The sequence below is a fragment of the Hoplias malabaricus genome, chromosome 13, assembly GCF_029633855.1.
Source record: "Hoplias malabaricus isolate fHopMal1 chromosome 13, fHopMal1.hap1, whole genome shotgun sequence".
NCBI classification, from domain to species: Eukaryota; Metazoa; Chordata; class Actinopteri; order Characiformes; family Erythrinidae; genus Hoplias; species Hoplias malabaricus.
This window is the reverse complement of record NC_089812.1, coordinates 28734156-28747794: the sequence shown is the minus strand read 5'-3', so window position 1 is coordinate 28747794 and position 13639 is coordinate 28734156. Positions and strand designations below refer to the sequence as shown.

The following is a 13639-nucleotide window of genomic DNA, read 5'->3' as shown; positions in this document are numbered from 1 at the left end:
CCAGCGTGTCTCAGGAGCTTTTTCTTCTAGATATGTCCCCTTTTTTCACTTTCTCAACCTACAGAAAGATCATTGGGCACAAGGCGGGAATACACACTGGAGGGGGCGCCAGTCCTTCACAGGGCAACACATACACATTCACTCACACACACCTACGGACACTTTGGAGTCGCCAATCCACCTACCAACGTGTGTTTTTGGACTGTGAGAGGAAACCGGAGCACCCAGAGGAAACCCACGGGGAGAACACACCAACTCCTCACAGACAGTCACCCGGAGCAGGAATTGAACCCACAACCTCCAGGCCCCTGGAGCTGTGTGACTGCGACAACTACCTGCTGCACCACCATGCCACCCAATTTAAATCTTATATACTAAAATATAATTCCTACTGGTAAAAATGTTACAATTTTCAGATTCACATGCTAAGAACACATCAAACTAAATTAAAATATCAAACGAATCATTTCAAATGTAAAGCTTGTCTTATTTTTGATACCTGATAAGAAGAGAAATTATTTCTTTACAAAGAGCATTCTCAACATCATTCATTTTCTGAGACCGACTTTCTTTTACTGACATGTTTTTGCCAGCAATGCTAACAAACTTAAGTGTGATACACAGGTTTGAAATACATGACACTGTGGCAACTTTCAAAATGTCAAACATTTCTGTGAAGCTAACATCCACTCATTTGACATGTACAGAAAGTACATCAATTATTTACAACAATTTATTTGCTACTTTATCGTTCAATTACCCTGTCTTTTTTAATTGATCCTTAAAAGTGAAGGACATACAATAGACATTGCCAAATGTTTGCAGACAAGTTAAATATCTGTAATAGTGTTAAACCTGAAGCGAATACAAACATAAAATAATAATAAAGCTATGAAATATGAAGTGGAACAGAAGAAACGTATGTTTGAAAATAAAGAATACTAAATGATCACACGTCTTCTGAAATCCACCAGGACACATGGTGATTAACATTAAAGAGAAATGAAGATTTCTGTGAAAACTGCTACAAACACACAGCTGTGTATTATTTCTATTTTCTGTGCGTTCTTGTCATGAGCACATGACCAGTGAGGGGTCAGCTGAGATGCAAGTAAAATTAAATATCATTAAGACCTACTGACGGTTAAAGAAGATATGGAGCTTTTCCACTCATGGTACTTACACTATTCTCCTGGACTCTACGTGCTTTTTTGCTTTTCCATCGGGCAAATCTGGCACCTGGTATGGGGTACTTTTTTCAATACCTGTTCGCGTGGGGTTCCACTTGCTGTGTAAACCTTGTATAGCGTGGATCCGCCTGAGTGAATCTCCAAGATACAGTGGCAACCACGTTTGTTTTTACTCACGAAGACATCTCAAAGTTACCTCATGGTTTTTTGAAATGATTCAACAGTTCCTTGGATTGGCGGCTGATGAAAGAATCCAGGGAGAGCTGGACAGTGCAACAAGAAAAATAAACTAGTTACTAGTGCACAGTTAAGCTGTGTTTAGCCACAAAAAACAACAATCACAACACGCAATTCACAATGAAGTTACCCCTGCCACTGTTGTTGTGGTTTCCAAAGCACACTGTTCCCATTAGTGACAGTGCCTTGCTGTGGTAGTATAATATGAACCAGGTACCAAGTAACAAAAGGGAGGAGAGTCGAATAAGTGTAGGTTCCATGCAGTGGAAAAGCGCCGACAGACATTAATGCTATAGATATTAAGGCTGTTTATATTGCCAATGGTATTTAGAGCTCTAATCGAAGTGAGGACAAACTAGGCCTCATGCAAACAGTAAATTATTAAAAATGTCATATGATTCAAAAGCATTGTTACAGCATTATTACCACAAGTAAATCCATGAAATCACACACAAAGTTCTCTTACACACCATTCCAGTCAACTAAATGGCACCAGAAGCCATAAGGCTCCCTGAGTACTTTGTCTGCTTTACCATCCCTTCTCCTGTCCAGGATTCATGTGTTGCTTTTTTCCATCTAATGTGATTAAATGTTTCTGTCAGCTTGGCACCTTTTGTCCTTCCTAGCCTCTCCTTTATTCAATAAAACTGTCCACTCATCTGTCCGTCTGTCTGTCTGTCTGTCCTTGCCCTCACCGGCTGTGCATGCCGAAAATGAGGAAGCTGAAGAAAACAGTCACTCCCACCAGAGAGACTGTAGCTGGAGCGGTGAACAGTTGCCTGTAGTTGATGCGGAAGTACCAGACCACGGCCAGCAGTACCACGAACACAGGGACCACCAGGCTGCCGGTGCTGAGAGCCAGAGCAGCCGAGCGCAGACCCCCACTCAGAATTGCTCCTGCTCCAGGACGGGATGCTTCATCTGGGCCAGGCTCTCGCAGTGGCGAGGGCTGGGGCTGAGCCTGGACCTGAGAGATGTGGCAGTGAAGGACGCTGTTGTGGGTGATGTTGAGGGACAAAAGTGTGCGGCGAGGGTCCTGCAGAAGCTGCCCCTGATAAATCAGCTTAATCTGGTGCTCACGTCCAGAGAAGCACTTGCTGCATTGAGAGAGGGAAGGGTGCTTTTAGAATGCATTGTTTGGAATTTCTACAACAGTGATTTGATCAGGTGAATGATGTGAATACTGTTTAAAAGCTATTTTAACAGTCTGAAAAACATGCACGGATATTTTTCCAATGTTCATAGATCTGTAATCGTTTGAGGAAAGACCATTTGGAGATATTTTTTTTATTAAAGGAGCTATATATCGGGGGGTGGAATTATTTTTTCTGGAGCTGTGTTAATGCAAGAGCCTCATTTCTCACTACTTTTTCATTTATAGTAGACAGGAAGAACTGTGCTGTGTTGTTTGATCCTTGTGGCATTATGATCAAAGCAGGTAACAGACATCTCAGTAAGACCCCAGGGAATTGTGTTAACAGCTTATGGAAATTTGTCATTTAAATTACACACAAGGTAAGATGTGAAATACCCAGCAACAGCCACATTTCTGCTATCATTTATTGTTGAGCATTTAAGTATCCTTTCACTTAACCATTAGGACCATGACACCTCCGGATGCCAGTGAGGTCTGGCATGCCAAACACATCCCATCCAAGCTAGCTTTACAGCCCTATTGTTCCCTTACATGTAGATCTACACTGGCCTTCCTTAGGCCATACAGAGCCCCACTGGCACCGTTAATGCATGATCAGTGCCACTCATTCAGTTTGGACTTTGTGCACAATATCTACTTCCCTGTCGATCGGCATCCCTGGTGACTAAGGCTGTCCCTAACCCCACTGGCACCATTAATGCATGCTCACTCATCTGTCCTGTCATTCCACATTTACAGTGCACCCTCCAACTTGTCTGTGCTCTCCCTATCAGCAATATAGTAAAATATATGTTCTTTAGGAAAACATCTGAGTATTATATGATTTAAAATGTAGATGCGAATAAAAAAATTCCCCCTCCATGTTTTTTTAAACCATAAAATAAAACTATTCCTGTATATGAAGCTTCAGCACTGGGACTGAGTGACCTGAGGAAGCTGTAGAGAGCATTACATTTTCATATTCGAGTCATCACTCACTTTGAATACATAAATCCTTGTTCTTTCTCACCTTTTCAACACTCCCACTGTGTCCTGAGGCCTGAGAACCGCCAGCTCTTCTGTGTCATTCAGAAACTTCAGCCGCACCGTAATGCTGGAGGCTTCGTCCTCTTCGTCCTCCATCCCGTCAAACTCTCTCTCCTCATCCTCAGTTCGTCCACGACTCATTTTCTTCCTCCCTCCCTGTATGTCAAGAAACTCCTCCCCTGCTCCTTCTTCTGAACCCTCCTCTCCTCCCTCTTCTTCCTCCTGCTTGTCCTCTTCTGCCGAATCGTCGCTCTGCTGCTCTGGTTCCTGGCCAGCTGGGGGTCCTGCATAACTATCATGCCCGCCCAGGCCGATAAGAGAGGCATGCGCACCCACAGTCAATATGGTGCCCAGGATGTGATCGCCACGGTCAGCCACATGGGTGGACAGCCAGGCCAAGACAAGAGCCAAGACCAAGATGACCACACCACCCACCGCAGTTGCCTCGTCTCCCACTCCGTCAAACATGGAGAGAGCACACACCGCCATCCCAGAACCCTCACTGCATCTGGTGAAATACAAAAAGAGCATAGTTTTCATTTTTAAGCTGATATTCTGACATTCTTTACATAAACCACTTCATGTAATTTTGTAATTCTAGCTGTTTAATAGCTTTTAGTAAGTAATGTTAAAGAGACAATTACGAAAAAAATAAGATGCGTAGGAGCAAGAGAAACCCCTGGAAATTCAGATGTATGCAAATCAAAGACCCCACATCACTGCCAAGGACCTACAGGAAGATCTATAGACTGTGGACTGGACTGTTGAAGAGAAATGGAGCTCTTTGACTACAATGACCACATACAGTTTCGAAATTAAAAGGAGCAGCATTTGGTGAAAAAAAAAAAACTTTCCCAGTGTTAAATAAGGGTTGGTTATTGTTTGAAATTTCTTGGAAGGACAGGGTACAAGAACTGTTCTAGGATAAATAAGAGAAGTTTCTACCAAATATCAGCAAAGTCTGATCTCAAAAAAGTGCCTCCAGCCTTTCTACAATTAAATGGGCGTGGGAAGATGATTTGAATATGACCTTACAAAAACGAACTGTGGGATAATACACTCTTGTGTATGCACACCTCCTCAATCAGGGCTAGGCATAGTCTGCACCAGTTCAAGGTTGTACCGAAAATTTTTCTCCTAACATCAATCATACCAGTGACTGCTGTTAACAAGGACCTGCTGCACTGTTACTAATATTCTGTCCATGACTGTGTAAATCCACTTACTACACTTCAAAGTATCAATAGAAAATTCTACTGTCAATGGAAACCATTTTTTTATATCACTGTCCAAAGAAAAGCATACATCTCCAAAAGGACAAAACCTTAATTTTCAGTGGATGTCAATGTAAAAATGTTTAATTTCATGTCATTTTGGAGCACTTCTCTGGATCCATTCATCGTGATTTTTTTCCACACAGTGTGAAAGACAGCTGTTGGTAGCAAACTAAAAATCAACAAAAATGGAGATGTGTTTTTCTTTGAACAGCAACAATACTAGAATACGGTCTTTCCTTTATACCAATTTCATAATTGCGTATTAACCCTATGTTTTAAACTGCGCAAGCCATCACCTTCCTCTTTTTTAACCAGCCTACCTCCTGTATTGTGTGTATTCTTTCTTTCTTGAAAAAGTTTCCATTTGTATACATTCATTTCTTGTTTACTATGTGAAAAAAATAAAACATAACTTGTAGGGCTGAGTAATTGAGCAGCTGTTTCTATATCCAAGACCATCAAAGAAAACCTGGTTTTAGTTCTGCGGTAACGCTGAGTGCCAGTCTGTCATTCAGTTGTGGTTGTTGTCATGTACACAGAACAAGATTTGGTTACCTCTGACTAGCCTAACACTGTTATATAGAATCTAAATAGCATAGGGTGACCAGACGTCCTCTTTTTCCCGGACATGTCCTCTATTTTAGACTTAAAAAAATGTCCGGGCGGAATTTCACAAACGTCCGGGATGTTGTTTTTCTAGAGCTTACATAGAACTTCGAGAAGCGTTTCGTTCACAAACTAGTCCCGCCATCCCCTGCTCTGATTGGTTCGCTTGAGTGAGAAGGGGGCGTGGTGTAGTAGCCTAAAATTTTCTGATTGTACGGTCTGACTGTAGAGCTACCGTTATTGGTCGATAACCTTCTCTGTAAACATTTAATTGGTCAGTCTGCACGTCAGTAGTATTCCACCCCCCACCCCCCAAAAAATAGCAGCTCTAACGGTTTGAAAAAATGCTATCTTTTATTCGGTATAAATATGATTACTCTTTATGTCCTAATATATTTTTTAAAAAACTTGTTCTAAGGAGTGTCTACAAAATCCTGGAGATCTACAGACATTTGAAAGTTAATACAGCATTTGAGAGCAACACTTTAGGGCTGAACTCTAGCTGGGTGAATATTCGGGATTGCTTTTATTAGCTTCCACTGCAGTGACTGATTACCTAACAGTGACACGATTACTTAACTTCAGGAGTTAACCTATCTACCTCCAAGTTTATATCACATCAGTTACTGGCTTAAATTTGTCGCTTTCGTTCTACGTGTTAATCCTTTGTTAAACTAGAAGTGGAACAAAGAGGTGGCTGTGCTTTAAAGCGTCTGACAAATATATAAGACGAAAAATAAAGGGAAAAGCTCGATATTCATCAACACCTCCCCCTTACCGTTAGCTTTGGCGCTAGCACGGCGAAAGTAGATTTTAACGAACAAATACTGTCTCTAACCGTGTCAACAAGCCTCCACCCCGCACTGACGTGGTCTAAACTGGACAGAGTCAGGTCCAACTGATAAATTTAAGCGTAAAACAATCTCGCATAAGTTTAACGCTCAGCTTCAGTCTGGAACCGGCCGCTAGCGGCTAACAGCAGAGAGACAAGGTCGACCTTCGGCCAGAAGCGCTCTCCAGCTCTTCCTCCGCCTTTCCATCTCCACTCACACAGGACAACACAGTCACACATAGCTCACAGACCCACAGCTGCTTCAAACATACCTTTGATCGACGAATCAGATCATATTCTGACGTTTGCTGTCACACTATTAGAGCCCTACTCCAGCCTCATAAACAAACATGCCCCTGACGTCAGAGCAGCACGTCACGTGTCGAGTTGCCAGCTACTGGCTTAGGAGACTAGTTTATTTGGACGTTACTACACTAAGATAACTTAGCTAAAGTAGAAAATGCCCTTACTGAAGACAATGAAGAATGTTTGCATGGCTAATATAGTAACCAGGCTGTTGCTACGTGGTCACAAGGCGATTATTTTTGCTGTGTAGTTGCCATGCTGTTGCTAAGTGAGTGCTATGATGCTGCTAAGTTGGTTGACTGGAGGTGTTTGCAATGTGGACCCAAAGGGAAGTTCCCATAGCAGTTGCTATAGTTTTTATTTGGTTGCTATGGTTCTACTGGGGATTTCTAAAATTGGTGTTATGCTGTTACTAAGGTGTTTGCTATGGTGTCCCACAGGGGCACAGCACCAAGTTTTGCGCCCTGAGTATAGTATTTTGCCAAGTGCCCCTATGTCTTAAAGTAAACCCTGAAAACCCAACACCCGATAAACTAGACAAATTATGATTTAGACCACACCATGCCACATGTAACCATTTCTGCTCGTCTCCAAAACATGCATCAAATTGTAATTTACACTTTATTTACATTTTCAAGTACCATCATGGTTTAAGGGAAGAATATGCTTTTGAACAGCTATATAATTATTATCCAATACGCTATATTAATGATTAGAAAATATTTGCAGTTGTGCACAGTTCTTTTATTTAAATTTACATCTAAGTTCATATAAAAAATATGACACTGAACACTTTGTATACTTAATTACTAAATGAGAAAGGGCTTGACTGCCCTTGGGTGCTTGTCTAACTGTCATGAGAAAATACTTGGCCCGGTAGAAGACAAAGATATGAATAAAACCATGTGGATGGCCATCTGAACTGGGTCTGGTCAGCGCCATGTAAACAGATGTAACACAGTCCAGTTCGTGGCTATGTGGATTCAATCAGCATATGTTTTTTATTGGATCAAGAGTTCAAGTATTGTCCATGTGGGTTTCAGCTTTGGGTTTCAGTGAATCTCTCCGTCGATGCGCAGCAGCAGGTATTCTCTCAGTGCATAGGGGATGTTTAACTCATTAATGGCTGAGTGACATTTTGACCCCAGATGCTGGCGCAGTGAACAGCGACATAGATGCTGGAGTCTGCGGGGCTGACCAATCATCCTCCCAACAGAGACAAAAAAACGGTTATGCACCTGAGGATTTGGAGAAAGGACAGAGTCAAAGCATAAGTCTTATGACCAGTAATAAAATAAAGAAATATCAGATATACTACATGTCCAAAGGTTTAAGACAACCTTCGTTATTTCTGAATAAAGTACTTAACTACAGCTTGTTTAGTCTACATTCGTTCATTAATTATCTGTAACTACTTATCCAGTTCAGGGTCGTGGTGGGTCAAGAGCCTACCTGGAGTCATTGGGCGCAAGGCGGGAATACACCCTGGAGGGGGCGCCAATCCTTCACAGGGCAACACAGACACACACACATTCACTCACACACACCTATGGACACTTTTGAGTCACCAATCCCCCTACCAACGTGTGTTTCTGGACTGTGGGAGGAAACCAGAGCACCCGGAGGAAACCCACGCAGACACAAGGAGAACACACCACACTCCTAAAAGACATTCACCCGGAGGAAACCCACGCAGACACAGGGAGAACACACCACACTCCTCACAGACAGTCACCCGGAGGAAACCCACGCAGACACAGGGAGAACACACCACACTCCTAAAAGACATTCACCCGGAGGAAACCCACGTAGACACAGGGAGAACACACCACACTCCTCACAGACAGTCACCCGGAGGAAACCCACGCAGACACAGGAAGAACACACCACACTCCTCACAGACATTCACCCGGAGGAAACCCACGCAGACACAGGGAGAACACACCAAACTCCTCACAGACAGTCACCCGGAGGAAACCCACGCAGACACAGGGAGAACACACCACACTCCTCACAGACATTCACCCGGAGGAAACCCACGCAGACACAGGGAGAACACACCACACTCCTCACAGACAGTCACCCGGAGGAAACCCACCCGGACACAGGAAGAACACACCAAATTCCTCACAGACAGTCACCCGGAGGAAACCCACGCAGACACAGGAAGAACACACCAAACTCCTCACAGTAACCTGGAGCGGGACTTGAACCCACTCTGGATCGGTAGCCAGTCTATTCAACCTGTTACTCACACACTCTCATCTATGGACACTTTCTGCAAAGCCAATCAACTTACAACCATACAACCAACTGTTATTGGAGTATGGGAGGAAACCAGTGCACCTAGAAAAAACCTATGTCAACACAGGGAGAACACACCAAGTATTGAATCCTCAACCCCAGGACCATGAAGTTGTGCGGTATTTGTGATCCAAAACTAATCCTACAACTTCAGTGCCCGAGTTCACTGAAGAAACGAGCAGTTATCGAACATTTCTTGGCTAGTATAGTTTGTGTGTCTGTCGATAAGTGGCATATCAAAGAAACTGACCTTCAGTAGGTCCTCTGGAACGTCCAGTAACCACTCCTCACAGGCTGGCACCACAGGAAAACTGTTCAGCATCACCTCCAGAGTAGTGGGAGACAGAAGGCACAGCTTCAGCATCTAAATTCACACACACACACCAAACTACATCAAACCTTTTCACCAAAATAAGTATTATACAGAAAAACATAATTATTCTCTAAAGAGGTAAATAACTCTAACCTCTGTGTTCTAGATGCACACCATTCTCATACAACTAAAAAGGCTGAACAATGCACACTACCCACTGATTACATAGTGCAATGTGCAACATGCATTTTAATGTCCAGGTGTAAGGTGCTGTGTGTTACTTTTGGAGAAGGAGGCTCTGCTCCGTGGTTGAGAAGTGAGCGAGCAATCAGCTCTGGATGCTGATCTGGATAATCCTCCACCACCTTCATTAAAACAGCAGAGAAATATTAATACAGTGGATAGTCTGAAATAAAATAGTTTTGCAATCAAACAATCAAACATCTTATTGTTAAAATGAGTTACAATGCTTTTTGGGAATAACGTAAACCGGTTCATCACTTTGGTCATTTATTTACAGAGGTGTGTAAAGTAGCCCAAACCCACACCCCAAAATATACTCTCTCTGGCCCATCCACTATTCCTCATCCCTGTCTCTTTTCCATCTCTCTCTCTCTACCTGCAGCAGGCAGTCCATGGGGGTGTATCCTGCGCAGTTGGCTGCGTGCGCCTTCGCTCCGTGCTCCAGTAGCAGGTCGGTGATGCGGTAGCTGCAGTTTGCGCATGCGTTGTGCAGCGCACTGTGCTGTTTCGTGCCCGAGGTGCATGCGTCTGCACCCGCGTGCAACAGCTTCTGCACCACGCGCAGGTAGCGGGCTGCTTCCGTGGCGCGCTCGGCCCCAGCGCATGCGCCATTCAGAGGCGTCTCGCCCTCACGGCTTCGCGCGTTCACGTCGGCTCCGTGCGCCAGCAGCAGTTCCACATGCTCCTCCAGCCCTCTTCGACACGCCACGTGCAGCGGCGTGAGGCGCGTGTCCCTCTGCTTCACATTCACATCAGCACCACTGTTGACCAGCAGCTCCGCACAGCTGGGCGCGAGCGCAGACACACACACACACACACACACACACACACACACAACACACACACACACAAACAGACAAAAAAAAAAAGAATAGAATTAGTTCAATTTAGAACATAAACATATATATTATAATTAGTGAACATAGCTTTTGAGAACCAAGCTCAATGCCAAGTGTCATCAAATACATTTTCCAAAATCTGGTGTAAACCCTTCAGTGAAAACTAGAGATACTCCAGCAATGAGAGGACAAAGTTAATGTGAACACCCACCCCCATAAGGAATGCTGGAAGTGTCCACAAACTTTGGGCCATATATGTGAATATTACTGTTTTGTGTATGTAACTCATAATTATAGCACTGTACTGAAATCAATGAGGAGGGTGAGGGAGGGGGCGGCTGGTATCCTACCCTTCTCCAAACGTTACATAGTGCAGTTCTTGCAGTGCTGAACCCAGAGTAACAACAAGAAAGGCTTTATTATCCCTATTAAAGGTCAGTGAAGCATCACAATGGTTTTAAAGCTGTCATTTTAAGGTAAAAATATACACAATGTTCCTTTAAACATACACTGAAAATCCTCTTATAATCAGCTCTTTGATTGGCTCAGTGGATATACTGGACACCAGCTGTCCAATCCCAGGCTGAAAGACCAGCCTTAGCTTCTCCCAGCAATGAAACAGATGTATGGCCCACAAACCGTATTTGTTTCTTCTCCATAATCTTACGTATCTTGTCTTTTCTTTTCAAAGCTATATCCACTCACCTGTAGGACTCAGGGGTGTTACAGAGGTGAAGTGGTGAGTTGCCGTCATCAGTGAGTAAGTCAGGGTCAGCGGCATTGTCCAGCAGAAGCTTCACGCAGGTGCTGTGACCCCCGGAACAGGCATCATGAAGGGCTGTGCGACCCCCAGGGTCAGCGTCCACCTCTGCCCCCCTGAACAACAGCTCCTCTACGCAGTCATAGCGACCCCTTCCTGCAGCCAGACGCAGCGCAGACGTCTGCTTAACTTTAGAGGATAGAGTAAACATGCCTAGGGTTGGAGAAAAGATAACAGGTATTGTTATTATGTGAATATTGGTATATATTCAGTAATAAAAATGATGAAAACAAATGGACAATTGTTGCCTGCCCCTGGTATTGGTTGGTCTCCTGCCCCAGGAGAAATGTTAGCACAGGCTTCCAGTTTCCGTGAAACTACAGCACCTGAAACTACGGATACTGGAAGCCTTTGCTAGCATTTCTCCTGTGGTGTTGCTATCAGTGTGTGAAGAGTGGGAGAAGAGGGTTGCATTGACAATCCAGCACAATGAGCAGCACTTTAAACACATTATATAAGTGGTCAGAAACTTGTAAATAACTCATGAAATAATAAAGTTATGTTAAAACCAAGCACACCATTTTTCTTGTGAAATTCCCAATAAGTTTGATGTGTCACATGACCCTCTTCCCATTGAAAAAACCAAAGTTGGATCCAAAATGGCCGACTTCAAAATGGCCGCCATGGTCTCCACCTATTTTGAAAAGATTCCCCCCTTCAACAGGAAGTTAATATCACCAACCATTCCCATTTTGTTAAGGTGTATCCATATAAATGGGCCGTTGGACAGTTTCTGCACAGTTATGGCAAAATTTATATTTCATATTCAATATAATTATATCCCTACCCATTTCTGGAGTCCACACCATCTCTTCCTGCACAATCTCCATCAGTGCGTTCACCATGCCTGGTTCTTTGAGCACAGCATACACCCCCTTTATATCTCCCCATATGAAAGTGTTGTGGATGGTGGGGTCTCTGCAGCATATCTGTGGTGGAGGTGCTCGAACTGTCTGGATCCTCTCTGTGCCGTGTCTGAGGCGTGGGGCAGCTGGAAGTGGTCGTCTGCTCAGGGATCTTCTGTGGGCCAGTTCCCTACGTGCATCCTCCCAGTCCTGCATCTCCTGCTCCAACCTCAGGGAGCGCAGGGAGGCAGAAGTAAAGGCAAACGTGTCCCGAGACATTCAAGCAATGGTTGTAGATCTTCAAGAGATACACCATATTTACATGTGTGCATTAATACATTGTTATATTGTTTTACTGATTGAGCTTATGATGATTCACATTGAATGTCATGGAATTTTTTGAACAAGGACACATTGCTTGCTGTACTGCAAAGAGAGTATAATAATGTAACTGTAGTGCAGTGCTATGCGTGGAATGCTGAATAACTTACCGCTTAACCAACTGAGACTCATAAAGACATACTGTTACTGATGCAAAGCTCTGTTCATTTGAAGAATCCAATGTTATCTGACTGATTATAGCGCCCCCTCATGGAGAATTTCTAGGCTGCTAAATGAGAGCGTGCACTATTAAGTGCTTTGTCTCTAAAGTCAGCCATTGTCATAAAGACTTTAAAGATAATGTCATCATACACAAAGTATGGTACTACTGGCAGTTTGTTTATTTTCAAAATATCCATAATATTTTTATATGATATTTCAGCCAATGTCATACACCTCTAATTCCTTTCTCTGTTCTCTCTGTTACAATGTAAGAAACATCATGGTAGCGGGGTGTACATTTCTGCCTAATTTTCGTGTAAATTCTACTGTACTTGAACAAACAAAATATAAATACACCATTCTGATTTGGCAGTTAGACATTCTTTGGGCTCCAAATGTAAAAGCAAATAGCAAGGGTACCACAGATGAACTAGCACATGTGAAAGATATGGCCTTGGCCTACTCTACTCACCCACAAAAGCTGGACGGTAAGTCTTCCAAAATCTTTTGCTGGGCCAACTGTACTTGCTGTACTTTAGCTAATAGGATGATACCACCACTTTGTATTGATAAGCTGATGAAGCTGACCAAATGTACTGCTTGTCTTTTCGGAGTTAGCATAGCCAGTCACAAGATGTTTTTGACCTGGCACGTTAGAGCTTATGTTATTAATAGACTAGAATGCAAACTGATATGTGCACTAGCATTAAATCGCCAGTTGAGGTTGCTGTAAAGTCACAGCTAAGGAGCACAGTTGGTAATCTCTCTCGTTTTCCACATTTTTGGTCACGGACCCAGTTTGCAAGGTGTCATATTTAGTCATTTTTATTAATATCAAATAAGAGCAGTAATGCACATTATGGTTTGCTATGTACTGAACAACGTGGACGTGGAGCTGATACTATTTAAGATGCTCCAGAATACATGTAATGGTTAAACTAAAGGTTTTCTCCATGCAGTGTCATTTTTTTTCTTACTTTTAGCCAGCTTTCTAACTTTTAATTTACTTGTTAATTAATTTTGTAACATCAAGGCCCCAGCTATCTATTTGGCCACACTGAAAAGTAAATTAATTCAAGTATTTTTTTAATGTCAATATTCC

General features: G+C 43.1%; 2 protein-coding genes across 3 annotated transcripts; both read right to left on the bottom strand.

The window, feature by feature from the left end:
- Window positions 1-20: 20 nt before the first annotated feature.
- tmub2 (transmembrane and ubiquitin-like domain containing 2) lies at window positions 21-6726 on the bottom strand. Of its 2 annotated transcripts, none has more exons than XM_066642273.1 (4): window positions 6597-6726; window positions 3593-4117; window positions 2123-2524; window positions 21-1453 (listed from the first exon to the last, which is right to left on the bottom strand). In XM_066642273.1, exons 2-4 carry the CDS (start codon window positions 4096-4098, stop codon window positions 1408-1410), a joined length of 954 nt encoding a protein of 317 aa, XP_066498370.1. In that variant the 5' UTR covers window positions 4099-4117; window positions 6597-6726; the 3' UTR covers window positions 21-1407. The 2 variants fall into 2 exon arrangements, with proteins under 2 accessions (XP_066498370.1, XP_066498371.1); XM_066642274.1 differs by lacking the exon at window positions 6597-6726 and adding an exon at window positions 6271-6510.
- A 625-nt stretch (window positions 6727-7351) lies between these two features.
- On the bottom strand, window positions 7352-13489 carry asb16 (ankyrin repeat and SOCS box containing 16). Its single transcript, XM_066643008.1, has 7 exons — window positions 13010-13489; window positions 11937-12292; window positions 11035-11302; window positions 9867-10275; window positions 9529-9612; window positions 9185-9298; window positions 7352-7868 (listed from the first exon to the last, which is right to left on the bottom strand). The coding sequence occupies exons 2-7, from the start codon at window positions 12271-12273 to the stop codon at window positions 7683-7685; spliced, it is 1398 nt and encodes a 465-aa protein (XP_066499105.1). The 5' UTR covers window positions 12274-12292; window positions 13010-13489; the 3' UTR covers window positions 7352-7682.
- Between the last annotated feature and the right edge of the window lie 150 nt (window positions 13490-13639).

Coding starts and splice junctions, on each gene's coding strand:
- asb16 (XM_066643008.1), bottom strand. CDS start 12,273: ATGTCTCGGGACACGTTTGCCTTTACTTCTGCCTCCCTGCGCTCCCTG. Junction 10,276..11,034: donor AACACCCCTGAGTCCTACAG/GTGAGTGGATAT, acceptor GCTCGCGCCCAG/CTGTGCGGAGCTGCTGGTCA. Junction 9,299..9,528: donor CAGAGCCTCCTTCTCCAAAA/GTAACACACAGC, acceptor GTGTGAATTTAG/ATGCTGAAGCTGTGCCTTCT.
- tmub2 (XM_066642273.1), bottom strand. CDS start 4,098: ATGGCGGTGTGTGCTCTCTCCATGTTTGACGGAGTGGGAGACGAGGCA. Junction 2,525..3,592: donor ACAGTGGGAGTGTTGAAAAG/GTGAGAAAGAAC, acceptor CTCTCAATGCAG/CAAGTGCTTCTCTGGACGTG. Junction 1,454..2,122: donor ATTTTCGGCATGCACAGCCG/GTGAGGGCAAGG, acceptor TGCACTGTCCAG/CTCTCCCTGGATTCTTTCAT.